This window comes from Andrena cerasifolii, chromosome 6 (genome assembly GCF_050908995.1).
Source record: "Andrena cerasifolii isolate SP2316 chromosome 6, iyAndCera1_principal, whole genome shotgun sequence".
NCBI lineage: Eukaryota > Metazoa > Arthropoda > Insecta > Hymenoptera > Andrenidae > Andrena > Andrena cerasifolii.
In genome coordinates this window covers 3,333,426-3,357,467 of record NC_135123.1, presented here as the reverse complement: position 1 = coordinate 3,357,467, position 24,042 = coordinate 3,333,426, and the positions used below count along the sequence as shown (strand labels likewise).

At 37.0% G+C, this 24,042-nt stretch overlaps 3 protein-coding genes and 1 long non-coding RNA gene across 10 annotated transcripts in view; 2 read left to right on the top strand and 2 right to left on the bottom strand.

Annotated features, from left to right (window-relative positions):
* Nucleotides 1–317: 317 nt before the first annotated feature.
* LOC143369815 (uncharacterized) overlaps nucleotides 318–24,042 on the bottom strand; it is a 230,457-nt gene continuing 206,732 nt past the window's right edge. The window contains exon 2 of the long non-coding RNA XR_013085498.1: nucleotides 318–3,071. This is a non-coding gene — a long non-coding RNA (uncharacterized LOC143369815). The remainder of the gene's footprint in view (nucleotides 3,072–24,042) is intronic.
* On the bottom strand, nucleotides 3,355–8,994 carry Oaf (BRICHOS-like domain-containing protein out at first). Its single transcript, XM_076814136.1, has 4 exons — nucleotides 8,663–8,994; nucleotides 8,330–8,443; nucleotides 7,926–8,244; nucleotides 3,355–4,348 (listed from the first exon to the last, which is right to left on the bottom strand). The coding sequence occupies exons 1-4, from the start codon at nucleotides 8,777–8,779 to the stop codon at nucleotides 4,038–4,040; spliced, it is 861 nt and encodes a 286-aa protein (XP_076670251.1). The 5' UTR covers nucleotides 8,780–8,994; the 3' UTR covers nucleotides 3,355–4,037.
* Nucleotides 12,548–14,827, top strand: LOC143369796 (uncharacterized). Its single transcript, XM_076814181.1, has 3 exons — nucleotides 12,548–12,866; nucleotides 14,145–14,239; nucleotides 14,388–14,827. The coding sequence occupies exons 1-3, from the start codon at nucleotides 12,660–12,662 to the stop codon at nucleotides 14,506–14,508; spliced, it is 423 nt and encodes a 140-aa protein (XP_076670296.1). The 5' UTR covers nucleotides 12,548–12,659; the 3' UTR covers nucleotides 14,509–14,827.
* Nucleotides 21,078–24,042, top strand: part of Syt1 (synaptotagmin 1) — a 78,399-nt gene continuing 75,434 nt past the window's right edge. For 4 of the 7 annotated variants that reach the window (XR_013085481.1, XR_013085480.1, XM_076814101.1 and 1 more), the window contains exon 1: nucleotides 21,080–21,402. The gene's annotated coding sequence lies outside the window, so the exon portion shown is untranslated. Of the gene's footprint in view, nucleotides 21,403–24,042 lie in introns of all 7 variants that reach the window. The other 3 variants (XR_013085477.1, XM_076814099.1, XR_013085482.1) reach the window with 2 other exon arrangements.

The window sequence follows — 24,042 nt, the reverse complement described above, 5'->3', positions numbered from 1 at the left end:
CTCAGTGAAATTCGCCCACCACCCCGGATAAAAGGTGTTCTCCGAGCCCTGAGATTATCAACTTAACCGGGAACAACTGTACATATAATATACCCTTTTCCTCTCTTTTATTATACAACCCCCACCCCATTCGTTCGAAACAAAATTTCACGCTTTAACAGTTTGCGAGTAATCTTGCTGAATCAGTACGTCTGTTATCTCAAAGAGGATTTCAACGTTGAGTGAGACTGTTTCGAACAGGTACAATCATTTGAAATATTTCCCTTACTTTGGACCATGTTAGAGTTAATACCTATACAATCCTCCTTGTTTGCGTGTTTTTCATAACATCTCCAACATGCACACATAATAACACATATTACTCACCGAAGTGCTAAAACAATAACGTCTCAAACACTCTGCAATTTACCTGGTTTTGCTCGGTAACTATGTATATACCTATCTCGCATACCTATATACACATATACAAATTTATATCGCTGTTCCATAAATCTAACTCGTCATAACCGTACAAATTGCTCTGTCGAGCCATGTCGTAGTTGCTTACGTGTACGTGTTTAACAATGTTCGTGGCAAACGGTACGACACTTCTTTCTTTTTTAAAATGGCACAGCTGTCAGGTGATCCAGTAACATTGTTGGGTGCTGTTTCACGCTTATACGGTAGAAATTTCATAGATACTGGAATACAGGCGTAAGTATGTGCAAATTCTTTTTCTCTTACGCTATCAGTTTCGTTTTAATACAATTTGTGTTCGTAAGGAAGCACAGAGAACTGTGTCGTGTATACATTACGTATGCATACATAATTATATAATACGTTTATTATTAAATTGGACAGATATTGCAGTCTTGTTTATAGTGATTTGCCATTAAATGTATATCCCCGTTTCTCTCCTCTTAAACGCAAAGCAATTTCTTAATACAATTTGATAACTTCATCCAGAAGGTAATATTGCAAAACTTATACTACAAACTGTACACACCTCAATTATTAACAAGAGCCTTTACATACATATCTAATTTAGTAACGTGCTTCGTTCATTGTTTATACTTACAGTGGTTCGTAAAAAAAAAATAGAATACCTGCGATCAAAAATTTTAAACTGCAAGATATGTGGATTAAAAGTTAGGATATAACAGATATAACGATCACAAGTATAGTAGCAACATGCGAAGAAAAATAGTTACGAAATATTTACCAGAAATATGAACGATGCAAAGGTCACAAAAAAAAAGTAGTATGTCAACATTAATATCTAGTACTGTGATAATAATTTACAGTTCAAGTACTTTTATGATCTTCGTCTAGTCCATGTTCCTAACAGACGTTTTATAATTATTATATGTATATGTTGCTGTTACATGTAATTCTAATATGCGATTACTTAAAAACTATCCAATTTTGATTTCTTTCTATTACAAGTATTCGAGTGTTTTTGTGACCAACTGTACAGCAGAACGTGTGCTCTGCACTATACACAATTGAAACTTAATTTAAATACGTAAATGGCAGCTTTACAAGTCATGTATAAAAAAATTTTATAGACACACGTACATGCATACCATGGCATTACACGTGAGTAAATTAGACCTCCAGGTCTTCCTGTTGCCCTGAATGGATTATTTGTAACCTGCGCTGTTCTTATCTGTGCATATGAATATTTACCGGCGACCAATGCCAGTTTTATCCGATGCTTGTACATAGGAAAAAATGACAGTCGTTTCCAAACTCGCTAGAAGACCGAACGTTTTGTAAACTATTGTTTTCTGACTAAGTATGTAAAGTTATAACATTTTTCCAAATAACTGTACGTGTATTACATGTGGCGATATACAGTAATGGTTCGATTCTTGTTTCGAACTTTGGACCGAATCGGTAGGGACATTCCTGGCAAGGGTGCAGAAAGTGCCCCCGCGCCTGGGCGGCCAAACTTAAGGGCGGCCGCAGGCCGTTTAATATATGTTAAGTTTTGACTAATAACAATAATAACCGAAACTCTTTTGCACGATAACTGTTTAAAATTATGTATATATAGATATAAAAGTAAACACTGCATATCAAATTCTTAATTAAAAAATATTAAATTAATAAGGGCGACAATATTGTTTTTGCACCTGGGCGGCCAAAGTTTTAAATCGTTTTAAATAATGAATCGATTAGATAATGAATAGATAATAATCCTCATAGGTGTTTAAGTTTTTCAGGGAGTGAATGAGACAGAAAAATAGCGACTCAGAGAAGATGAAAGTGATATGCATATATATTTTTCGTCTGGTCTGAACACTTAACCGGAAGACAGAGTTCTGAGAAACTAGGATCTTCTGCGATCCGCATCGTCGAGTTGTTATTTGTTTAACACTGTGACTGGCACAGGGTTTTGAAAATTGACCTTCAAAGCGGGCAGACCTTCCCGAGCAGTCGCTTCTGTCCGGAATGTTTTGTCCAACTCGCCCTGCATTTTGAACACATGCCGACACTAACGAAAATATAAACTTCTATATTGTCTACTAAATCTTCATGAGAGTACTACAAATGGATAGGTGAGATTTTGTGTGTACAGAGATCTTGTCACTTCCATCAAATCATTACTGCATATACTACGTACACATGTTTTGTTAATATTTTTAAAATACACTAAACATATCGTAAGATACATTAGGCATGATTACCTATTTAATAAATGCACTAAAAGATCAACTTGGGAATGTGACACGATTAAGCAGTCAAATGGAAACTTACCTTATAACAAAGTATGATTTATTATAAGTCTTTCATGATATAGCTCCCTTTTCCCCACATTTTTCTCGATTAGTTATAATTCTTTTTTAAAAATGAAATATTTGAATTTGTATGCTAGAGAAATACAAATATTGCTGTTACAAATGTATCCATTCAGTAAAGTTTCAGTTTAAAAAGTTTGTGACTTCCTTTTAAATTATCTGACCTATCCTAGTTTGGTTTTTTGAAAATGTATTGTAAATATAGTACACATACCCGACCCAATAAATAAAAATATTTTGTCATGATAATTAAGAAAATGATACTCGTAAATCATTTTAAATTAAGTTCTTTTAAGACATTTCTGTAATAGACAGACCTATGTTTTGTTAAACGTGAACACTGTGTGGAGTGCATAACTATTAACATCATTTACATGTACATATGTAATACAGGGTATCTCAGTATTGATGGTACAACCGAGGAGGGGTTAATTCAGAGTTCGGAGGGAGTCAGCTCCAATGATGGAGGGGGAAACACCTTCAGGAGCGGTGGTTATGTGTGCATGAACTGCGCCTGCGTCAGTCACGCACACATAACCAACGCTCCTGAAGATGTTTCCCCCTCCACCATTGAAGCCGACTCCCTCCGAACTCTGACTTAATTCAACATGAAAAAGTAAGTCGGAACAATAGAATAAATTCTTTTCATTTGAGGCTTTGATTTCGAGAAAATTGACTTTGAATATTCTTCGAGTACGTGGGCATTTAACACGTGCACTTAACGCGGCGCTTACGAATAGCATTAATGTCATACGTAATGCTGATTCCTTATCAATATTATGTGCTTACTATCTATCTCTGTCTGCTCAGAGTGGGTTTATAAATAAAAGTACGACATAAAGCCTAAAAAATAAAGCCTCAAATGAAAAAAATTTATTCCATATTTTCGACTCATTTTTTCATGCAGAATCACCCTTTCCCCGGTTGTACCATCAATGCTGGAACACCCTGTTGAGAAATTTTAAAATCTGAATGAGATCAAGGATAATTTAACAAATGCATATAAGTAACAGAAACACTCATCATCGCAATTGTTTACGTTTAGAGACGTTGGAACGATTACTATCAAGTACACGCAACTCCAAAAACCAAATTTTTCAAAACATTACAGAAAATCTATTGCATACTATTGTACGTGATTCTTAATGGTGTGAATGTGGGAAGTTATTATGCAGAAGTTAGATATCCCCATGCTATTAGCAACCCAACCCTTCTTTACAAATCAAAACCTACTACCTATAGGGTTCTTATATGTCATTCATCCCATAAACAATTCTGCTTCATTTTAGAATAATATGTGAATATAAAACATTTTTTACAAGTTTTAATGCCACATTTGTACGGAGTGGCTGCCTTTTTACCATCGCCCTTACCTTTGCAAAACTTTAAACCGCATGGGTACCACCCAATACATAATTCTAACGAACATGTGCAAGGTGCCCACATGTTAGATGTGTCTGCACATCTTGTTACAAATAACGATCTTGAATCATTTGTACCTTGTAGTCCTAAAAAATTTGTGCTAAAGTTGTTTACAGCTGCCATAAGCGACAGTTCTGAAGAGCCTAATAAATTAAAGAATAACGTTTTACTTACAATTAATAGCTGGATTTTAAAAGAAGTTACTTCTGTAGACGTCTCCCATTTTAATATTTCAATTCTTTAAAAAATCTTTTACATCAAACACTCTGTTTCGAAGGGGATATCTTTTGATCAAAATAACTTTATTATAGGCAGACTTGTTTCTTAACCCCTTGGCCTACAACATCGAGTGAGACTCGTGGCACGTCGATTGGGCGAAACGTAACACCAAGGGTCAGGCTCGTGGTCAGTAGATACTACGATCAGTGGCGGATTTAACAGGGCGGCTAATGAACACTTGCCACCTAGGCCCCTGCACAGAAGGCCCCCGCAAGGCCCTATGACCAAAAAAAAATTATGACTTTATCGAAACACTATATTTTTTTCTGTACTACTACACTTAGCCCATTTTTAGTATACTATCTCTTCATTTTCTGCCAAAAATGGGCCCCGCGGAACGTACGCCACCTGGGCCTTTTTTCTTAAATCCGCCACTAACTGCGACTCAACTTTTCGCCGATGTCTTTTCATCTCAGTTATTCCTGGCCGCATACACGTGTATTTACTTTGTTGCAACTGCGTAATGGGGTTAAGACGTGTGCGATTGACAACTTCGGACGTTGAGCCGAACCGTGAAATGGCTCGACGCGTGACTCACCGTTGGTGCTGATTTCGTACTGGCGGTCGGAATTTAAACGGTATGCCAAAGGGTTAAATTTTAAGGCCATCTTGATTTTTTAAAATGGAATCATACTTTCTTTCATCTAGGTATAGGCGCAGATGAACCCAATGGCCCTGAACATTAAGGGCAAGATTAAATTTGAATAAATGACTTCCAAAACTTATTCAATGTTGAAATTTAGAGACCCATCCCTGATATTCAATACACTGACGTATCTTCAAATGATTGTTCTATCCTGTCAAAGCTTTCAGAAACCCATCAACAACTTTTGTAATTTCAATTTCGGCTGTACTTCTGAAAGGGACCGGTGGCCGATCGAGATGAAACTTGGTGGGTATTGCGAGGGGTGTGGAAAGACCCCAAATATAAAATTTTAGCTTCGGCAATTATTGCGTTCGAAAGATACAGGGGTAATTGTGCATAAAAGGGTACACCTTACCGATTCTTTTTAAGCATTTTACCACGGTCCCTGCTCTCAACAATATTTCAGTTGACTTATACCGACACAACGCATTCCACTTTCCAAATTGTCCCGGGTATTAGTATTGGTTGGAGCTAGATTAGTGCGGGGGCGCGTAAAGCATGGTAGCGAACCGACGTGAGTTTGGCGATGCTAAAAATGAGACTGAGGCTACAATATTTCAAAATTAAAAAATTGGGGGACGGAAGGGTTCCCGGTAGGGGGGCCTACACCACGTCCAAAAGAAATTTTCAAAAAAAAATTAACAATATTTTTTTATTAATATTTCGGAAATTAATAAATACCCGAAGCTACAATTTTAGATAGAGTCTACACCCCCTCCCCCCAAACCTTATCTCCATCGACCACCTTTCGGAATAATATCCTCAATTTCTGTAAATAAAGCAAATAGATAATTCAGATCTCATAATTTCAAATAAAATCATCCACAATTTATATTAACTTTGCTAGTAATATAACCACTGACACAAAACATAATTGGGTGTAAATAACATGTTACCTGTAATATAATTAAAGTCTAATGTTCTAAGTACAGTGGCTCAGCCATAATCATACACTCTTTAAAATCGCATAACTTTTTTAAAATTAATCCAAACGACTTGAGTTTTTTTTTAGAAGCTAGAAGTATTAGTTTGCTAAATGCCGTGAATCGTCGTTTTGAAAAAAAATGCACTTGGTCGGAATAGCAAAAAAATAGAAAAGGTCGTTTTTTAAACTTTTTTTTATGAGCCTGTAACGAAAATTCAAAAAAACCTGAGATTTAAGTAAGTTATATACGTGCCTAAAATTTCATGAAAATCGGTTTAAAGTTGCTCTGAGCTATAAACGCTTAAAGATCGCAGAATAAGGTCGAGAATCGTGGAAATTCCCAAAATCAGCGATTCTCGACTTTATTCTGCGACCTTTAAGCGCTAATAGCTCAGAGCAAAGTTAACCGATTTTCATGAAATTTTAGACACGTATACAACTTAACTTCAATCTACAAACGGGTATTTTAAATTTTCATTACAGGCTCACAAAAAAAAGTTGAAAAACGACCTTTACTATTTTTTTTGCTACTCTGGCCAATTGCATTTTTTTCAAAACGACGAATCACGTCACTTAGCAAACTAATCCTTCTAGCTTCGAAAAAAACCTCAAGTCGTTTATTAATTTTAAAAAAGTTATGCGATTTTAAAGAATGTACGATTATGGCTGTGAGCTACTGTATGTGTGTGTGTGTGAAGTTTGAATGACCTTAAATGATGTTACCATTCTAGGTCATTGGAGTCATCTGTAAACAATCTATAAACCTAAATGAAAGAAGTGTCTCAATCCATTTGCAAAAGTTAAGATGACATTCAAATTTTGAAATTAACTCTTCCTAGACTGATATTATGTAGACCAAAAGATATCTTGCTTGTAACAGAATGAGTTTGATCCGAAATATTTTTTTAAACAACAACTAGATTCAAACATACTCTTAAGGAGAGATCGAAATGGGACACCCTTTATAATTTTCTTTATATTTCCCTTTAATACTATTGTTGCAGTTTTAGAAATGAAATGTACACTAGGCGTCAAAACGGCTTCCCTTCGGAAATTTGGCAACGTTGCATATCACTAGGCATAATTCAGCGGTTCTGGTGACATGCAACGTTGCCAAATTTCCGAAAGGAAGTCGATTCTGGCGCCTAGTGTATATGTTACGCATCAAGCAATACTTATACGTTAGGGCGGAGCGGAAAATTTAAATTTGAATTTAAAAAAAAATTTTTTTTTTAAATATTCATCTCTGCAGGTTCCTTTTTCTCCTAAAAATGATTATATGATTATTTAGGAGAAAAAGGAACCTGCGGATATAAATATTTTCAAAAAATTTTTTACAGTTGTGTTTGGTTAATCAAAAGACAACTATCCCGCACCCAGGCCAACTGAAAATTCAAATTTAAATTTTCGCCTATATAGTATCGCCCCGCCCTATTATACGTAGGGGAGACTGGGCCTAGTTGATACGGGGGTAAGTTGATACAGACGAATTATCTCGACACCGTATATATGTAGCTCCATTTGATCGAGATTTGTGAAGATTGTTGGTCAATTCTTTCCTACGATCCAGCGTACGAGTGCGTACATTGACGTTAACAATCGTTTTTTAACTGTTTTCGTTTATATAGAGAAAAATTAAATAGTTTTGATATACACAAATTGATCGTCAAAATAACATTTCTTCATTCATTTTGTATGTATTTTCTCAAGTTTTCGCTCACTACATATTAAAGAGGAAGGACCAAAGTACATTTTGGCATATTTGTTATTAAGTAATTAATTCAAATAAAAAATGAAAAAAATTGAAAACAGAATAGCCTATCAACTAGCCCCAGTCTCCCCTATGTATGTGTGTATTAATACAACTTACCAGGCCTTTGAATCCATTGTTTTATATCATCATTTCTAGTATAAGCAGATCCTGCTGCTTCTCCGCAAAGGGTTGCTATGTGTTTAGAAATATCTTTGGATTCAGACACATCTAGGAACAAGTCCATAGTATAATTTACATGACCCTTGTTTTCTTCTGCTACACGGACAGTGCCTGGATTCTTCTGTCGCAATTTGGACATTGCATCGGACGATATGAAGTCCACTTTGAAAAAGTGATTTACGAAACATAAAACCTGATATTGATTCTGGCCACGTTCTTCTTCGCCAAGGACCAAGGCTTTTATAATCTGTACTTCCTAAAGAGAAATTTCAAAGCTTATTGAAGTTTTCCCAAAAAATGAATTATGTAACAAAGTAATTAATTCCAGGATAAATAATTACATTTTTGAAATCAATTAGTTGTGTCACCAGTGTACCATCTGAGCATTGAAATTCCAAGGTAATTACATCTTCGGTAACATTGGATGAAATTGTTTCCAGCAGAATATCACCACCCTGCGATGTGAAATAAGAGAATCGGCACTCGGTTAATAATTCTCCAATGTTTTCGCCGCTAATTACATTTTGTTTTTTTTTTTTTGAGGTTAGCGCGATGAATTATTACAGCCATATCAAACTGCTTCGACTTGATTTTTTGCGGAAAATTATTGTCACGATTGCGCGCAGTTTGTTCGATGATATTGTCGATGACAAGGGAAATAAATAAATTCGTACCTGGTTTTTGACATTTATGAGCAAGTGAGTCGTACAAACACCGTACAAATATTGCAACAAGAAACAGATTGCGAATAATTCGTTCAGTTTCTTCATTGTCGCATGCTGGAACTGCATTTATGCCAGTATCGAGCGCTGCCGCGATTATCTGTGATGAATCAACATTTATTTGAATGATAAATACTTCAAATATAACCTATTTGTAAGAACTTCCTACTCCACATAGTCCATTGCGGTTGAAGTACACATTTATTCCGTGAAAGCATCGAGTACGAGGTACGAGCCACTTTACGAGGGGAATGCCTGATGTTAACTAGAGTCATCGATTTGCCTCAAATTTTGTGTATAGTTAGTGTACATTATTGTACATACTCGCATACATACAATAATACATAAAATATCCCGCATCAATATTCTATAGGATGCACTACTTGAAATTTCAAACTTATTATAGATATACAGGGTCGTCCGTTAAAACTGCAACTTTCGCGCGCGCGAACAGGTAAAATGGCAACACCGCCTCACGGACGCATACCACTAGAACCATTCACCGGCCTGGTGTTCGGAGGGTTGCCAGCGACCGCTGGACAGCAGCATGGACCTAAAGGACGGTGCATAGTTGCGGGGGGTTGAAGATCTCCGCGGGGAGGGAAGGAATAATTTCAGCCATCTTGTACCGGTCAACTTGTGCTGCACTCTGTAGGCGAGATTACTTATTAGTACTATTAGGGCGGTATTCTGAGTCGCTACTTATTCTTAAGCAAATGCTTAAGCATTCGGCATCCTTTACTAGCTAATAGGTTAGTGCACGGAAAGATGTCTGCACCGTTGGGAACGGTGCTCGAAAAGTGAGCACCGTCGACGACGTAAAAACCAGTGCTGGGCTCATTCACGGCGCTGTTCAGCACCAAAAGCATTCACAATGGTGTCCAGCACCGACAATATCGATGCTGAGCAACGAAAATATCAGTGTTGAGCACCGTTCACAACGGTGTTCTTGATGAACGCGCACTGAAATCATCGATGCATTGCTATCTTACATCTTTGTTTTCCATGTTTGCCATTCATCGTTGTTTTCGATGCGCGCATGGTACACGGAACAAGGTCTGCAGTGCCGAGTTCGTGTATGAGAATTAATGGATCTATCTGGTTGGCTTATTAATTATTAGTTCAATTAGTAAGCTAAGAATAAGCCACATTATAATTTGGCTAAAAAACAGTTCCGAATATGCTTTTAACAAATGTGAATTTCGGATGCAAATCTAACCTATATTCATATCATTTTATTTAAACTGTTAATGTTATAATAATTTGAAGTCTATCTATATATATGCACACGTACACTTTCTTGAATACCCAGTATACCGTGATGCATCTATATAAGTATATTTATTAATCTTTATTAATCATGAAAAGTTACTATTAATGATATTTAATTTGAGTGATAAGGTTTAATAACATAGATATTTTAATTGTATCTACTTGTTAGATAAATATTAGTTTATGTAAAATCTATTTAGGTTTCGAAAAATTGATATTGCCAAATGTATACATAATCAATTATTATATCCTATAATAATACTCCTACAAATTTGAGCTACTTTTGTGCTTCAATTGAGTGCAATACTTGACTGAACATTATTGATAGTGTTTAATTATACTTCTTCAGTTTCTTTTGAAGAAAACATTTTTAACAGCTGCAATAGCAAACATGGAAAACAAAGATGTAAGATAGTAATGCATCGATGATTTCAGTGCGCGTTCATCAAGAACACCGTTGTGAACGGTGCTCAACATTGATATTTTCCGTGCTGAACACCATTGTGAATGCTTTTGGTGGTGAACAGCGCCGTGAATGGGCCCAGCACCGGTTTTTACGGTGCTCACTTTTCGAGCACCGTTCCCAACGGTGCAGACATCTTTCCGTGTAGAGGATGCCGCAGAATAAGTAGCGACTGAGAATACCGCCCTTACTATTGTTCAGCGTCGTTTGGTGTAGCGTGCAGCGTATAGATTGTGTGATTATTTGTAAATTCAATTGTAATAACCAAATAGCATTGTATAATCATAGAATTCACCTGATAAAATGTATTATTCAACAATACATTAAAGTACAATATCTCCATATTGCGAAACAAAAAAATAATACTTCAGAAAGTAAACGAACACTTTTTAATAAACTTGTATTGTTTTCTGGTCACTAAATATATTGTGTTATTATTGATCCTCCATATAAAAATTTCAGAGATGTATCTGTTTATAAAAACATTGTGACTTTGTAAAACACGTAGAGATAAAATTGTCATACGATTCACAGTTAACTTAAAATGTATGAAATTCATTTGGGCAGTTTTAAATTTTGCCACGGCATGGTATAGATGGCAACACTAGTTGACCGGTACAAGATGGCTGAGAAAGTATTCCTTCCCTCCCCGCGGAGATATTCACCCTGTGACGATATTCTCCCTTGAACTCCCTTCGTCACAGCTCAGCAACTCCGCGCACTTCAGGCGCCTCCTCGTTGCAACAGATCTGCACGCTCACATGGCAGCACTATCTCGGCTCCGGGTGTTGTCAACCGGTGCTTCCCCCAAATCAGTCGAGCCCAGGTACCACCGTCCTCTCTAACGGCCTCTCTTCTCCCCTCTTGGCGCTATTCCCCTCAATTTCTCAATTCGTGGCAGTCCCTCTGAAGATGACCAACAGGTTTTCCGCGTGTCGCCCGATCGGTTGTCGGTTTTCTCGAACCTCTGTTTTTCGTCGGGAACCTTTCAAAAGTGTAGGAGGGTTTAGCCTTCTGTTTCTCTGAATACCGTTCTCGCGACTCGACCGCGGGGCTATGAGACATCGCCTCAACGCCTTTTTTTTTCGTGGAGAAATCCCTAACGGATACCCCTAACCCTCGGGGGAGGGTCAGGGGTTATGTGGGGCTTGCACCGACTAAAACTCCACGGTGGTCGTCCTCGGATGCGGAGTAGCGCGCTTGAGGAGGAGGACTTGATGCGGGGGCAAACTAGCGATTCGTCCGCTTGCCCCCCCCCCCTCACGCGCATGATGTTGATGCATACTCCGCACCGATTCCCCGAAGACTCGGGGACTTCCCTGGGGCTTCGTGAAGCTTCCCTCGAATTCACACACTTTCGTGTTCTTTCTGTTCTCATCGCGTCGTCCGCTCTTTTAGAGACGGATCGACGATGCATCGCCTCAACGCCTAACCCAGACCTCGATCTCCAGAGCCCTGGTCACGGCGGCTCTTAGGGACGTGAAACCGACGAGTCGCAGTTCCCGCTGCATGACAGAACTAAACAATGCCGTAACGAACTGAGACGCAGCGAGTTTGTCGCGGGCTTCCGCCGGACAGTCGGCAAAAGCGGACTGCGCTAATCGCTCGATCTTGGTGACGAGCGAGGCAATGCTCTCGTCTCTCTGTAGAGGAAGGAATTCTATAGGTCCAGTAAAAATTTCAAGTGAAAATATTCATTGGTTCAAGAGTTATGATGTACACCGTTTCTGAAAATGTTGTGTCGAGAAAACCGGCTTCAAAGTTAAGTCCCCTATGCCAATACCGCTCTGCGAGGCCGTTACTCGGCGGTGCACACAATTACGTTCGCTGCTATAACTTCGACAATTATTTGAATTTCTTCATGAAATTTTGTTTAAAATGTTCATAAAGGATAAGACTTTCAAAATCAGTAAAAAAAAAGTAATCGATTTTCTGATGCTGAAATAGTCCACTACCCCCTTAGTAGTGGCTCTATGGTGGTTGCTATTCAACACAGAGGAGCTTATCGACCAAATATCGACTCGCTACACTTTAGGTTTTGTACTCTTCGTTGGCACTGTTGGCAGTAACGCTGAAGAGCATCCTGGAATCATTATCTAGAGACCAGTGCTAGACTTCGAGTGGATCTCCAACTTTATTTCCGTAAAAGTAGTTCTGCCTGGTTGCGCCTTAAACCTTTATTGATCGGTCGATTACTACAGTCCGTTTAACGAGATGAAGAATGCAGGAATAATCGATGAGAAAGATTCGCAATTGTACGATTTGAACGAGTCAAGTTTGAGTGGTACTGGGAACAAAATATCGCAGACTTTCATTTATGGGAAAAGCTTAACAACCCCGATACTGGGTAGTTTTGTTCCAGTTTCTGACGTACCAAAAAAGTATGTCGAACCAACAGTCCTTGATACGTCGTTGTCTCACGTGAGTACGTCTCTTTGTCAATTTGGTAGTTTACGGTTATACTTTGAGACGGGAAAATTTCAATCCACAAGTTTGATGACAATGACCGAGTTCAGATATCTCTAATCGTAAGATCTCCTTACTGTTTTACAATTATGTAGACCTCCGAATACTTTATCTAAATACTATACGAATAAAACGATTTAAACAATCTGCCGAATGCACATGTATTTCATTTGCATTTTCATAGTTTAAAATAAAAAAAAGTATAAGATAAGACGGGGAAATAGTTTTTTAACAATTTTGTTTTATTAACTTAGAAATTTAAGCGCAACAGTAGAGTATTATCGCCATTTCTATGTTGTCAGTATAAAGAAGCATATCCATGAATTTGCAATTGCTGTATTCTGTCAAGTCGATAACTTGATAAAATTTAGCAATGTTAATAGCGACTAAAAAATATTAAGACTGATTGAAAATAAATTGTGATATTGTATGGGGAGCATATGTAATTGCTACGTTGTATACATAGTTATGTATATGTATAAGAATAAGTAATTTCTTTAATATTTGCTGAACAGGGCCTTGGTTAACTGCACATGCGGTGTGTAAATCTCTAAAGTCATTTATTTGAAAATCAAGCATCTTACAAAAAAATTTATTCGACAACTTTCACTTCGTTTCCCGTGTAGAATCAACTCCGTATATTATTTCAGTTTCTGTGTTAAAAATCAGATACTATAACGCTTTAAAGTAACTTAGTAAAATTAATACTAACAATACAATTAACGATTTAATTACTGGGGGCATAATACCCCATAAGCAGTAGTTAGCACAAATAGAACGATGAGGAAGACAAAAGACAGAATGCAATTTTTCATAAACTTTGGTTTTAATAATGCACGTCATATTTGAAAGTAAATTTAATCTGGAGACTGAAATTTTTATTAATGTTGGTAATGCATACTTTACCTTTTTTCTTTTTTATATAGGTACCTAAGATGTCATTTAAGAAGGAACCCGTTTCGCGCATGTAGAATGAGCTCATTGGCTCGGAAAAAGCGTTGGTGGGGATACAACAAATAGTGGCTTCTCCCGGCACCAATGAGCGTCAACCTGCGCAGAACCGGTCTAAACTCGTCGGTCGGCAGGTTCCTTCTTAAATGACAGGGAGTATACTATATAATAACCCACAACTACTCTTTAATCTTACATGTGCGATAATGGGACCATTTACTTTAATCGATATTACTCTCAATGATACTTTCGTTCCGTGGTATATGAAAGCTATATTTCCAGATTCCAACTTATACACATTTGAAAATGTATGATTTAAAATCTGTTGCAAGACCTAAAACTCCGCCAGTGTTGCTTGCGTTACGATCGAAATTCTTGTAAGTGTTATTATTAAAATGTTTATACCAACTGGCAAATTTTTTTAATAATGCCTGACATTTTAAAATCATTCTAAAAAAAATATATATATTTTTTTAGACAGTGAAAACAATTTTGTTCTATTATGTCGATTTTATAAATTTACAGAAATGGTACCGAATCTCGTTTATCTTCTAAAACGTCGTTGTTAACAGAACAAACGAGTGCAAGAATGAATTCCATTCCAACAAACTGGCGAGAAAGTGAAAAGGTTTTAAAAACTGAATAACAAATGTAATTGCTGAGCCGTTAACACACTTATTCCAATCGACAACGCTAACGATAGTCATTATTATACAAATTTGTAGCGAGTGAATGCTAAAAATGACACCTATGCAGAACGAACTAAGATAATAAGCATAATTTTTTATTTGATAAAACCACAGTGTGCATTTTCTATATAGGTACCTCATCTCCTTGCCATATAAGAAGGAACCCGTTTCACGCATGTAGAATGAGCTCATTGGGAGCGAGGGAGCATTGGTTGGGGTATAGCCAGTAGTAGCGCAGGACAGGTCTATGCGCAGGTTCCTTCTTATATGACAGAGTATATACATATGAAATGAAAAAGACGCGAAATATATACATTAATTTTATACGATTGCGATATTCATTTCTGTTTCCATTTGCATCCTTCGTCTACTACCTAGTGCTGTATAAGGTAAACGTACCTATTATGTGTTGGGAAATGAAAGCAAAATAGTATTTTGGTTATGTTTGTATTTGGCGCTTCGCCGTGTATTCCTTTGTTTTCGAATTAATAATTAATTTAGTTCAGTGTAATCCATAAATCTATCAATAATAATTTAAATAGTTCAATATATATATATATATATATATATATATATATATATATAGGTATATAAATAATTTATATATATATACATATAGATTATCTATATATAGGTTTATATAATGTTACATAGATAATATCATTATATAAATTATTTATTGTAATAGTGATTTATATTAGTTACATAATTTTAATTATTATTACAATAAAAAAAACTCCTTCATTATAACCTAAAAAGAATGTTATATAGATTTAATACAAATATATAGTTTTTCTGGGTGTTTTAATACAATATAAAATGTACTCTAATTATAAGCATGGATTAAAAATTAATAATAAAATTAAAAAATTTGAAAATCTGGAATCCAATTTCTGGAGGGTATTGGATTCCTAGACTTTCTAAAATTTAGTTTATTCTCTAAAGTGGGGGTGGTCAAATTTAGTAATTTAATTGATTTAGTTTAATTTTTTTTATTTGAAGCTTTGGTTGAACTGAAAATTTGAAAATCTGGGATCCAATACCCTCCAGAAATATATATCTATATATCAGATTCTTGACTTTTGTACATTATATCGAACACTGCGGCGGCTTAGCGTCGTCGCTCGCTTTACTTTACGATCTATTATACCGACTTAGCGTCGTCGCTCGTTTAACTTTACGCTCTATTATACCGACTTAGCGTTGTCACTTGTTTAACTTTACGTTCTATTATACCGACTTAGCTTCGTCACTCGTTTAACTTTACGTTCTATTATACCGACTTAGCTTCGTCAGTCGTTTAACTTTACGCTCTATTATACCGACTTAGCTTCGTCACTCGTTTAACTTTATGTTCTATTATACCGACTTAGCTTCGTCACTCGTCTAACTTTACGTTCTCTTATACTGACTGTATGCGTCATCAACATAACTTATGTTCTATTTTTTCGACTTAGAGTCGTGATTTATATATTGTTAATCAACCTAGCGTAATAACCTTATTGAATAAATCATTATTACTGTTTTGTTACGTAAAAGGAGAATTCTTGTTCATGAAATTTATTTCTTAATCGCATGCCACCCGAACCAATCCCACAATTCCGCGAGTAACCGCTCTACTCGTGGATATTCCCTGTAACACACGGTAGTGACTCGGCCAGAACATTACAATTTCGAATACACACATCCATATCCTAGCAGTATAGATACACAATAGACATGCATAGTGAAGAAAATAACTTTTCGATACCCTAAAGTAACTTTTCCTTACTGATTTAAAATTGTAATATAAATACTCCCTTTACAAGCCCACGTTTTTTCTTTTTTTTTTAATATTTAATCTGGCCATTTTTAAAGTAATACTGATCGTTACTTATCACTTTTAAGTGTCTCGTTAATACAAATTTATAATTTTAGTTAAAAAACCTGGTCGGGGGCGATTGTAACATCGGCAGTCGGGGTCGGTTGTACGGGGACAGAACCGCATAGTGACAAAGAAGATTAATAACATTGTCTTGTTTGCATGGAATCCTATAGCACAGCACAAGCAAACCAAATAAAAAATGGGTGCAATGTACTGAATGTAAGGATTAATCACATGAAGAATGCACCAGCCAAAACGTTTTTTATTCCTGCCACAATGACGACACCGCATAATTGTTTATAATTTTTACTTTTTTCATTTATCATTAAACTTAAAATCAATAAATATTTTAATTTTGCAAAATTAAATTTGTGCTACTATCGACTCCATGCAGTGTTGCATGCTTTCTCCGCTTCTCATTTTTTATTAATAACCGTAATATTACTTGACATACAGCGAAACTGTTGTGGCTCAAATAATATCAGATAAGTAAGTAACATTTTCGTATAAAAACTGTTGCTGTAACTGTAATAGTTTTTCCGTAATCGTATTCCAAAGTCAAAGTGTTACTACCACCCCCGGTCTACCCTATGTTGCATTTAAAGAGAAAAATATCTTTAAAAATAGCTTGATTTTTCGGCGGTTCAAAGTAGAATGGCCCCTTGAGAGTAAAATTCTCGTGTCCGCCTATGAATGGGTCGGAGTTATGAATCGATTTTCTCTTACTACAAAACTGTCGAACACTGGGAATCTTCTATGATAAGAAATATTCCCGATCCCTCGTTTTTCCTGTACCATGCATTCAAAGGCGATTCTGCACGTACCCCTCTAATGACGAAGTTAAATAGTTAGAGGCAGCACGGTTTATTTAATTTTCCAAGTACTTAACGAATTATATGCAGCCCTGTTTTATTTGTTGCAAGTCTAATTCATCGATAGGTCTGGGTTAGGTCTGGTAACACATACTTCACGCAATTATTTGCAAAGATGGACGAGATAAATAATGCCAATACATTGGTTTGTAGAAATAAATGCCTAATATTACATAATAATAGTATAATATTAGTTCCAAATTTAAAAAAAAACTGAGTTATTAAAGCTAACATGATATGAGCTGTTTATTTTGAAAGTGGCGTAAGTCCATTTTCCGAAAAAAATCGAGTTAGCTATCTTAATAGTTACATTTTTACACGATCTTTTCATTCCGAAGCAAATTGTTACTAATATATTTAAAATCATTAAAATTTTGTAAAACGAAAATATGTTGGTTAATGAAGTGATGAAAAAGTTTATTTTGAAAGTGGCGCAAGTCCCATTCTGAGAGTTTCAAATGGATATGGAAAATATTGTGCAATAAAATTTTTTGAGATCACGGCTTTATGCTTAATTATCAAGGTAGCAGTTTAATTATCAGTGCGCAATGAATTTATTAGAACCAATTTAATCTCAAATTTCACTTTCGATCCGCTGACGGATTCATACGGGTCTCCGGACATGCCCTTGTAATTTTCAGCAATTTGTTAATAATTTGTTTATAACAAATTAATTGCATATTACAAAGTAAATGTCTGCGGGTAAATATCTGACTTAATGGATTTATTATATTATATAACAACTGCACACCATCATTATTTTAAAGCACTCCTGCATACAAAAAACTGGAGAAGACTGAATAATAGTTGATAAAACATTATTAATTTTAATGTAAAAATTACTTAACAAAGAATAAAAGTTAAATATTTTTTTGATTTTTTAACATAAAAGTGTATACATTTATTTTTATTTCAATGGAAATTTACTTTTCCTATGGATTTGTGCTTTTTTAAAAATTGAAAACATCATTTCATTGATTTTGAAAGTGGCGTAAGTCCGTTCATAGCCATCAAACACATATTATTTCTTAAATAATCTTAATTATGCTAATTGGGATGATGAATTTAACACCCTTGGAAAGCCAAAAACATTATACTGCTATGTTATATGTTACCCATTTTTTTTTAAATTTAATCCAACGCAAACCCTTCGATATCTCGATTCGAACATAAATGGACTTACGCCACTTTCAAAATAAACGGCTCATATATCGTATTAGAAACTATTACGAATTATATCTTTCTCTACACAATTAATACTAAGAGGTAACAAAAAAATTTAATCAGAATTATCAATTATTAATCAGCATATTAATGTAGGTATTTATGAAACGAAAATTGAGAACTCCTATAAGTTACAAAAATAAACGACAGTTTTATTCGATTTCATTTTATTGCAGAATCAAAGAAGTATACCTGCATTCTCTATAATATAATAGCGTTATTCGAAAACATCGAAATATAGCAGTGACTCTCATAGTGCGCGCAGCTCGAGGGTCTCGGTATGCACTATACAATATACATAGGCTTTCAGTCAAGAAGTGGCTTTTTATCTCGGTCCCGGAATGAGCCTTGGAGCATTGAGGCTCGCATGACTGACATTTAAATGGTTCAAGATCGTTAACAGGTTAACATCATCGGCAGTTGAGAACCGAAAAGAGATGACTGAAGAAATTCGATTTTGAAAAAAAATTCAAATTTTCAAATTTGAACATCTTTTGTGTTCAAACAATAATAGTTATTCGATTGCATGGTCCGGCAAATTATCCTATGAATCCTTGCGAACGCAACGATATAAGTTATTATTGAATTATAAGCATTTAAATATGTTTAAACAATGATCAAAGGGAAAAGGACACCCGAAATGCACCAATTTTTGCAGATATTTTGCTATATATTTTAAAAACTAAGGGTCTAGGAGAAAGTTTAACTACTCCACGCGATGCAGCAGAAATTTTTCTTTCGGAAACCACCAACAGAAGTGGTAAGTCACGTTTTGTTTTCAATACAGAAGCGAAATAATTTGGCAAAACGAGCGGCAGTGTATCGCGCGCCGCCGTTGACTACCACTGTCGACGCCGCACGTTTTGCCAAACTATTTCGCTTCTGTACTGAAAACAAAATGTGTCTTACCACTTCTGTTGATGCTTTCCGAAGGAAAAATGTCTGCCGCATCGCGTGGAGTAGTCAGATTTTCTTCTAGATCCTTAGTTTTGGAAATAAATTTAAAAATATCTGCAAAGTGGGTGCATTTCGGGTGTTCTTTTCCCTTTGATCGTTGTTTAAATATATTTAAATGTTCATAATGCACCAATAATTTATATCGCTGTATTGGGGAGGCTTTACAGAATAATTTGACGCAACAAGCAACCGAATAACTATTACTGTTTCGACACAAAAGATGTTCAAAGTTGAAAATTTGCAGTTTTTTTCAAAATCGAATTTCTCAAAAATGGAGAGTGATAGCGACAAACGGTTTGCGGATTCGTTTTCAGCGCATCAAAATCTATAAGAAACGGGTATTGAATCTTACAGACCAAAATGGCTGTTGGACAGTGTTACTCAAATAGTGGGTAAATATGCCACAAGCTATAAAGTGCGAACTAATCACTCAAGTTTCTGAGAATCAACAATATTTTAAACTATTCAAGCTATTAGTAACTAATAACAAATATTTGAACTCAATGAAACGTAAAATATATTTGAAAAAAGCTATTTCTAACAAACTAAACAGTCCCCAATCTCTACATAGTCTTCATGGACCCACTTTTTGCAACAAGTAGTTTTTACCCAGACAAATTTAGGTCCTTTTTTATCCTAATAATATAGTTCACATACTGCACAGTAGTTGTCATTTTCTGCATCACTCGAATTATCATAAAAAATATCTACATTCTCAAAATTTGTCCTATATTGTAGTACGAGCCTCCCTCGCCATTCGAATGGCTTCCTTTAAACTTTCGTCTGACCAAACAACACGGTTTGAAGTTCGTACATACTTCTTAGGCATGGTTCTAATACGAAAAAAAAACAACTCGATGGCATTAAATAGAATAAGTTATAAAAATATTATTTTGTGACATACTATACCGACAAACATATGACGCATTACTCCACACGGTCATAAAAGGTAGGATTGAAAATCTCTCCACAAAGTACATACTATTAACTGATGTGCGAGAGGTTGTAAAATTCGTTTGTTAGTCTACTTCGTCACAATCTATTGATATTTCGTATAACTGTTCCCACAAATGTATAATCAGCATTCTAGTTACAGTGTGAAGTTAGATCAAGACTATACATTTATAACTTACCAGAATTAACTAAAAATAAAGGAAGGTAAAATCCAAAATCTATTGTCGTCTTAGCAGTTACACTAAACTCAACGGAATTAGTGCAAAAGGTATCCGTGCGTTATTTAAAAAATTATTGAGAAGTGGCATATTACCTGCGGTGGCATATCACCCCGAGTCACCCTACCTGAGATTCATTCATTGCAGGTACTATACAGATACCAGAATAGTTGCAAGCCTACTACCATATGTACATGTGCGTATGCATGCTTTGCGTTTCGGTAGCCGAGCCACAGGGTTACTCAAGCTTGCAAAGGTCGTGCAGGGAGCGAGATTTCTCTCTCCAAGGGTGAGTTCCATCAAATATCCGCGGTTGAACGTGACGTCGACGAAGACGACGCCGACGTTGCTCTCCGGCGTCCACGGTGCCGGCGCACGCGTCAGCTGGCCACACGACGATATAGAGGGGCGGAGGACGACGCACAGCGTCGGCTCCGTCGGGACGGTGGAAAACGTAACGTGTTTTATCGATTTCGCCGAGTCGGCCATGTTCGTGTCCGTCAGCAGTCAGGCGCACTCGTGTTCCACCTCGAGAGACCGTGCCACTGATAGATTTTCCACCATCTACATTGTCGTCGATATCGCAGGGCGTATAACGATGCGCCTGTAAAACGTGACGCCCGAGTTTCCCTACCTCTACGAGGCAAGTTTACCAACGTTCGTTTTCGCATCGCCTGGTCAGCGTAACGGCAGCTTGAGAAGCAAACTCTCAGAAGAGAAAGCAACCCCCGTTCGAGCGCAGCCAGCCGACGAACAACTACCGTGAGTAGCAGTTCCTTGGCGGAGCAACCCCTTCGCTTCTTGGAACTCTCTCCCTCTATCCATCGTTGCCTAGCCGTTTTCCTTCCGTGCTACCTTTCTGGATGTGACTGCGATTTTGTCGTTTATTACGGTTTTCGAATCGCCCGAGTAATTTCCGTGCTGGAGCTTCTACGGTTTCCTAAGCTCCCCTAAGAGGACTACTTCTCCGTTGCTCTGTCTTCGTTCAAATATCTATTAACGTTCTCAATGATTTTCGTCGGCGCGGATACTTATCATTCCCTCGTCGTTCACCCATTTCTCCAGCTTTTCCCTATCATTCCCTAGTCATTTTATTTTCCGCAACCTAGCAGAGATCATAGATTTCTCGTGATATCTGATCAGAAAGCTATTACTTCCTCTTCTTTTCCCACAAACTAAATTGTCTCTGGTTTCTTCCTCTCTGGGTCATTCACTAGGGGTAGTTAAAGAGTCTTTTCGCACGTTCCTTTGCGATCTCGTAAGGAAAGCAACAATTTCAGTATTCGGGTCAAGTTTTCCCAGATTTATTCTCAAGATTGTCATTTACCAACGACTGTGTTCCCATTGTTTTACCTTTCGCTTCCACGTTCACCAGTGCGCGAAGTATAAAGTACGTATGTAGGTGAAGCTTTTCTGAACTTCACGGGTTGTCGCTCTTTTCTGAAACGTTCTCTGCTGCGTCTTCCGTGAACCATGAAGCTTTTCCTTTATACAGGGAAGCCTTTGAGTGTCCTGTCTTTTCTTATATACCAGGCCAGTCAATTGCCTGCTATAATTATTCCACAATGCCTTTTTTCTCTTATTATTACCTATCCCTGAAAACGTGAGCGTACAAGTCCGGACCATCGATCATGCACTGCCATTCCCGGCGTAAAATTTCATGCTTCCGTTGTTTAAAATGTTTGCAGCATTGCTGTGTCCCGATTAGGAAGTCGATCCTTCGTCCAAGTGACACGGTCCGCGAATAGACATTGCTGGACTCGCGAATTCTTGTTTCACCATCCCATCTCTCCTTTATTGCCGCGCTGCTCAACTGCTAGCACGCTTTTTCGCTGGAACTGTTTTCGACATGATTAACAGCGGGAGGAAGCAGCCTCGCAAGTGGAAACTTTCGTGGGCTGTCGAGAGGAGCTCTCGTCAGTTGATCCCACGCACACGGTTTCTGCGTTTGACATCCGCGTCTTTTGTATCAGTCCCTCGGCCATCGAAGTGGGATTGGTGATTTTAATTCCTTCTTCAGCGACTTTAATTTTTTGACGTTCCATTTCAATCTTCACGTGGCGCGTCGTATTGAATTTTATTCGCGAACTAAATTCTATGCTGTGACACCCACCATAGTCTCTTTAAAAGCTTTTCATGCCACCGAATCGTAATCAGCGAGCCGAGTTTCCTGCTGAAACAGTTTCCAACCCTCTATTATTCCGTTTGCCCTTTGCCATTATGTTCTGCTATGTCGAATTTGATTTTTTCAATTCAATGCTAGATAAATAGAAATTCTTCAATGTTTTATTTGGTAATGCTTAAAAGGTATGTTATCCGTGAAACCGATTCGACCGTTATGTTCTCTGTGATAATTGCTGATGCCGCTGAATCGTAATCGACAAGTCTAATCCTCCTTTAAAGGTGGAACATGATAGAACATATTCGCGATATGTACCTCTAAAGAACATATTCGCGATATGTACCTCTACAGAACATATTCGCGATATGTACCTCTACAGAACATATTCGCGGTATGTACCTCTACAGAACATATTCGCGATAGGTACCTCTACAGAACATATTCGCGATATGTACCTCTACAGAACATATTCGCGATACGTACCTCTACCGAACATATTCCGTTATTATTAGGTACCTATTGAATTTTAATTTCGATTGAAAGGTGTACAGGTAGAAATTCCTGAAGATTATGTTGCTAGGTGTAAACAAAAAGTTGTTGATCTATCACAGGTACAGGGCTGTTTTCTATATTAATTCCGATTACCTAGTAGCCACGTAGAGAAGAGCCACGAGTTCCATAGGGGATTCGTTGAAAGAAATTGGGACTTAAAGAAAATCGAGTTACTAGATGCTTTATTGTTGTGAGAGGTACATTCATTATAAGCGGGGGCTGGATGCTTGAACAGTGATAGTGCTTAAAACGTCCTTCGGCAGGATATCGAGGCCAGTCGATAGTCGGATGACCGTTATCTAAAGGGATAGTAAGTAGAGATGAAATGTATTGGCTATGACGAGAAGGAGTGGGGCATTAAATATAATTAATGTGTCACAGCTAAAGACATCTCTTGATACTTGACCAGTTTAAGACTAGTAACGTGCACCGAGATTGGACTTATAAATAAGTGCATATATTATCGCATCAGACCATCAAATTGTTTGAATTTCTTTCACCCTGATTAGACAGAAGCAGACATTTAAAGCTTTCACAGCTCGGATTTACCTATATAATTTTGTTATCGTTTGAGGCTTTCGGGTGTAAGCGGTGCCCAATAGGAGTTTTATACCAACGTTTCTTCAGACGCAGCTATTTTCATGAGATGGTAAGGTGGCACAGTGATACTGACAGTACTTTGTATGATAAAATTCCTAGTGGATACGACTTACACTCGGAAGCCACAA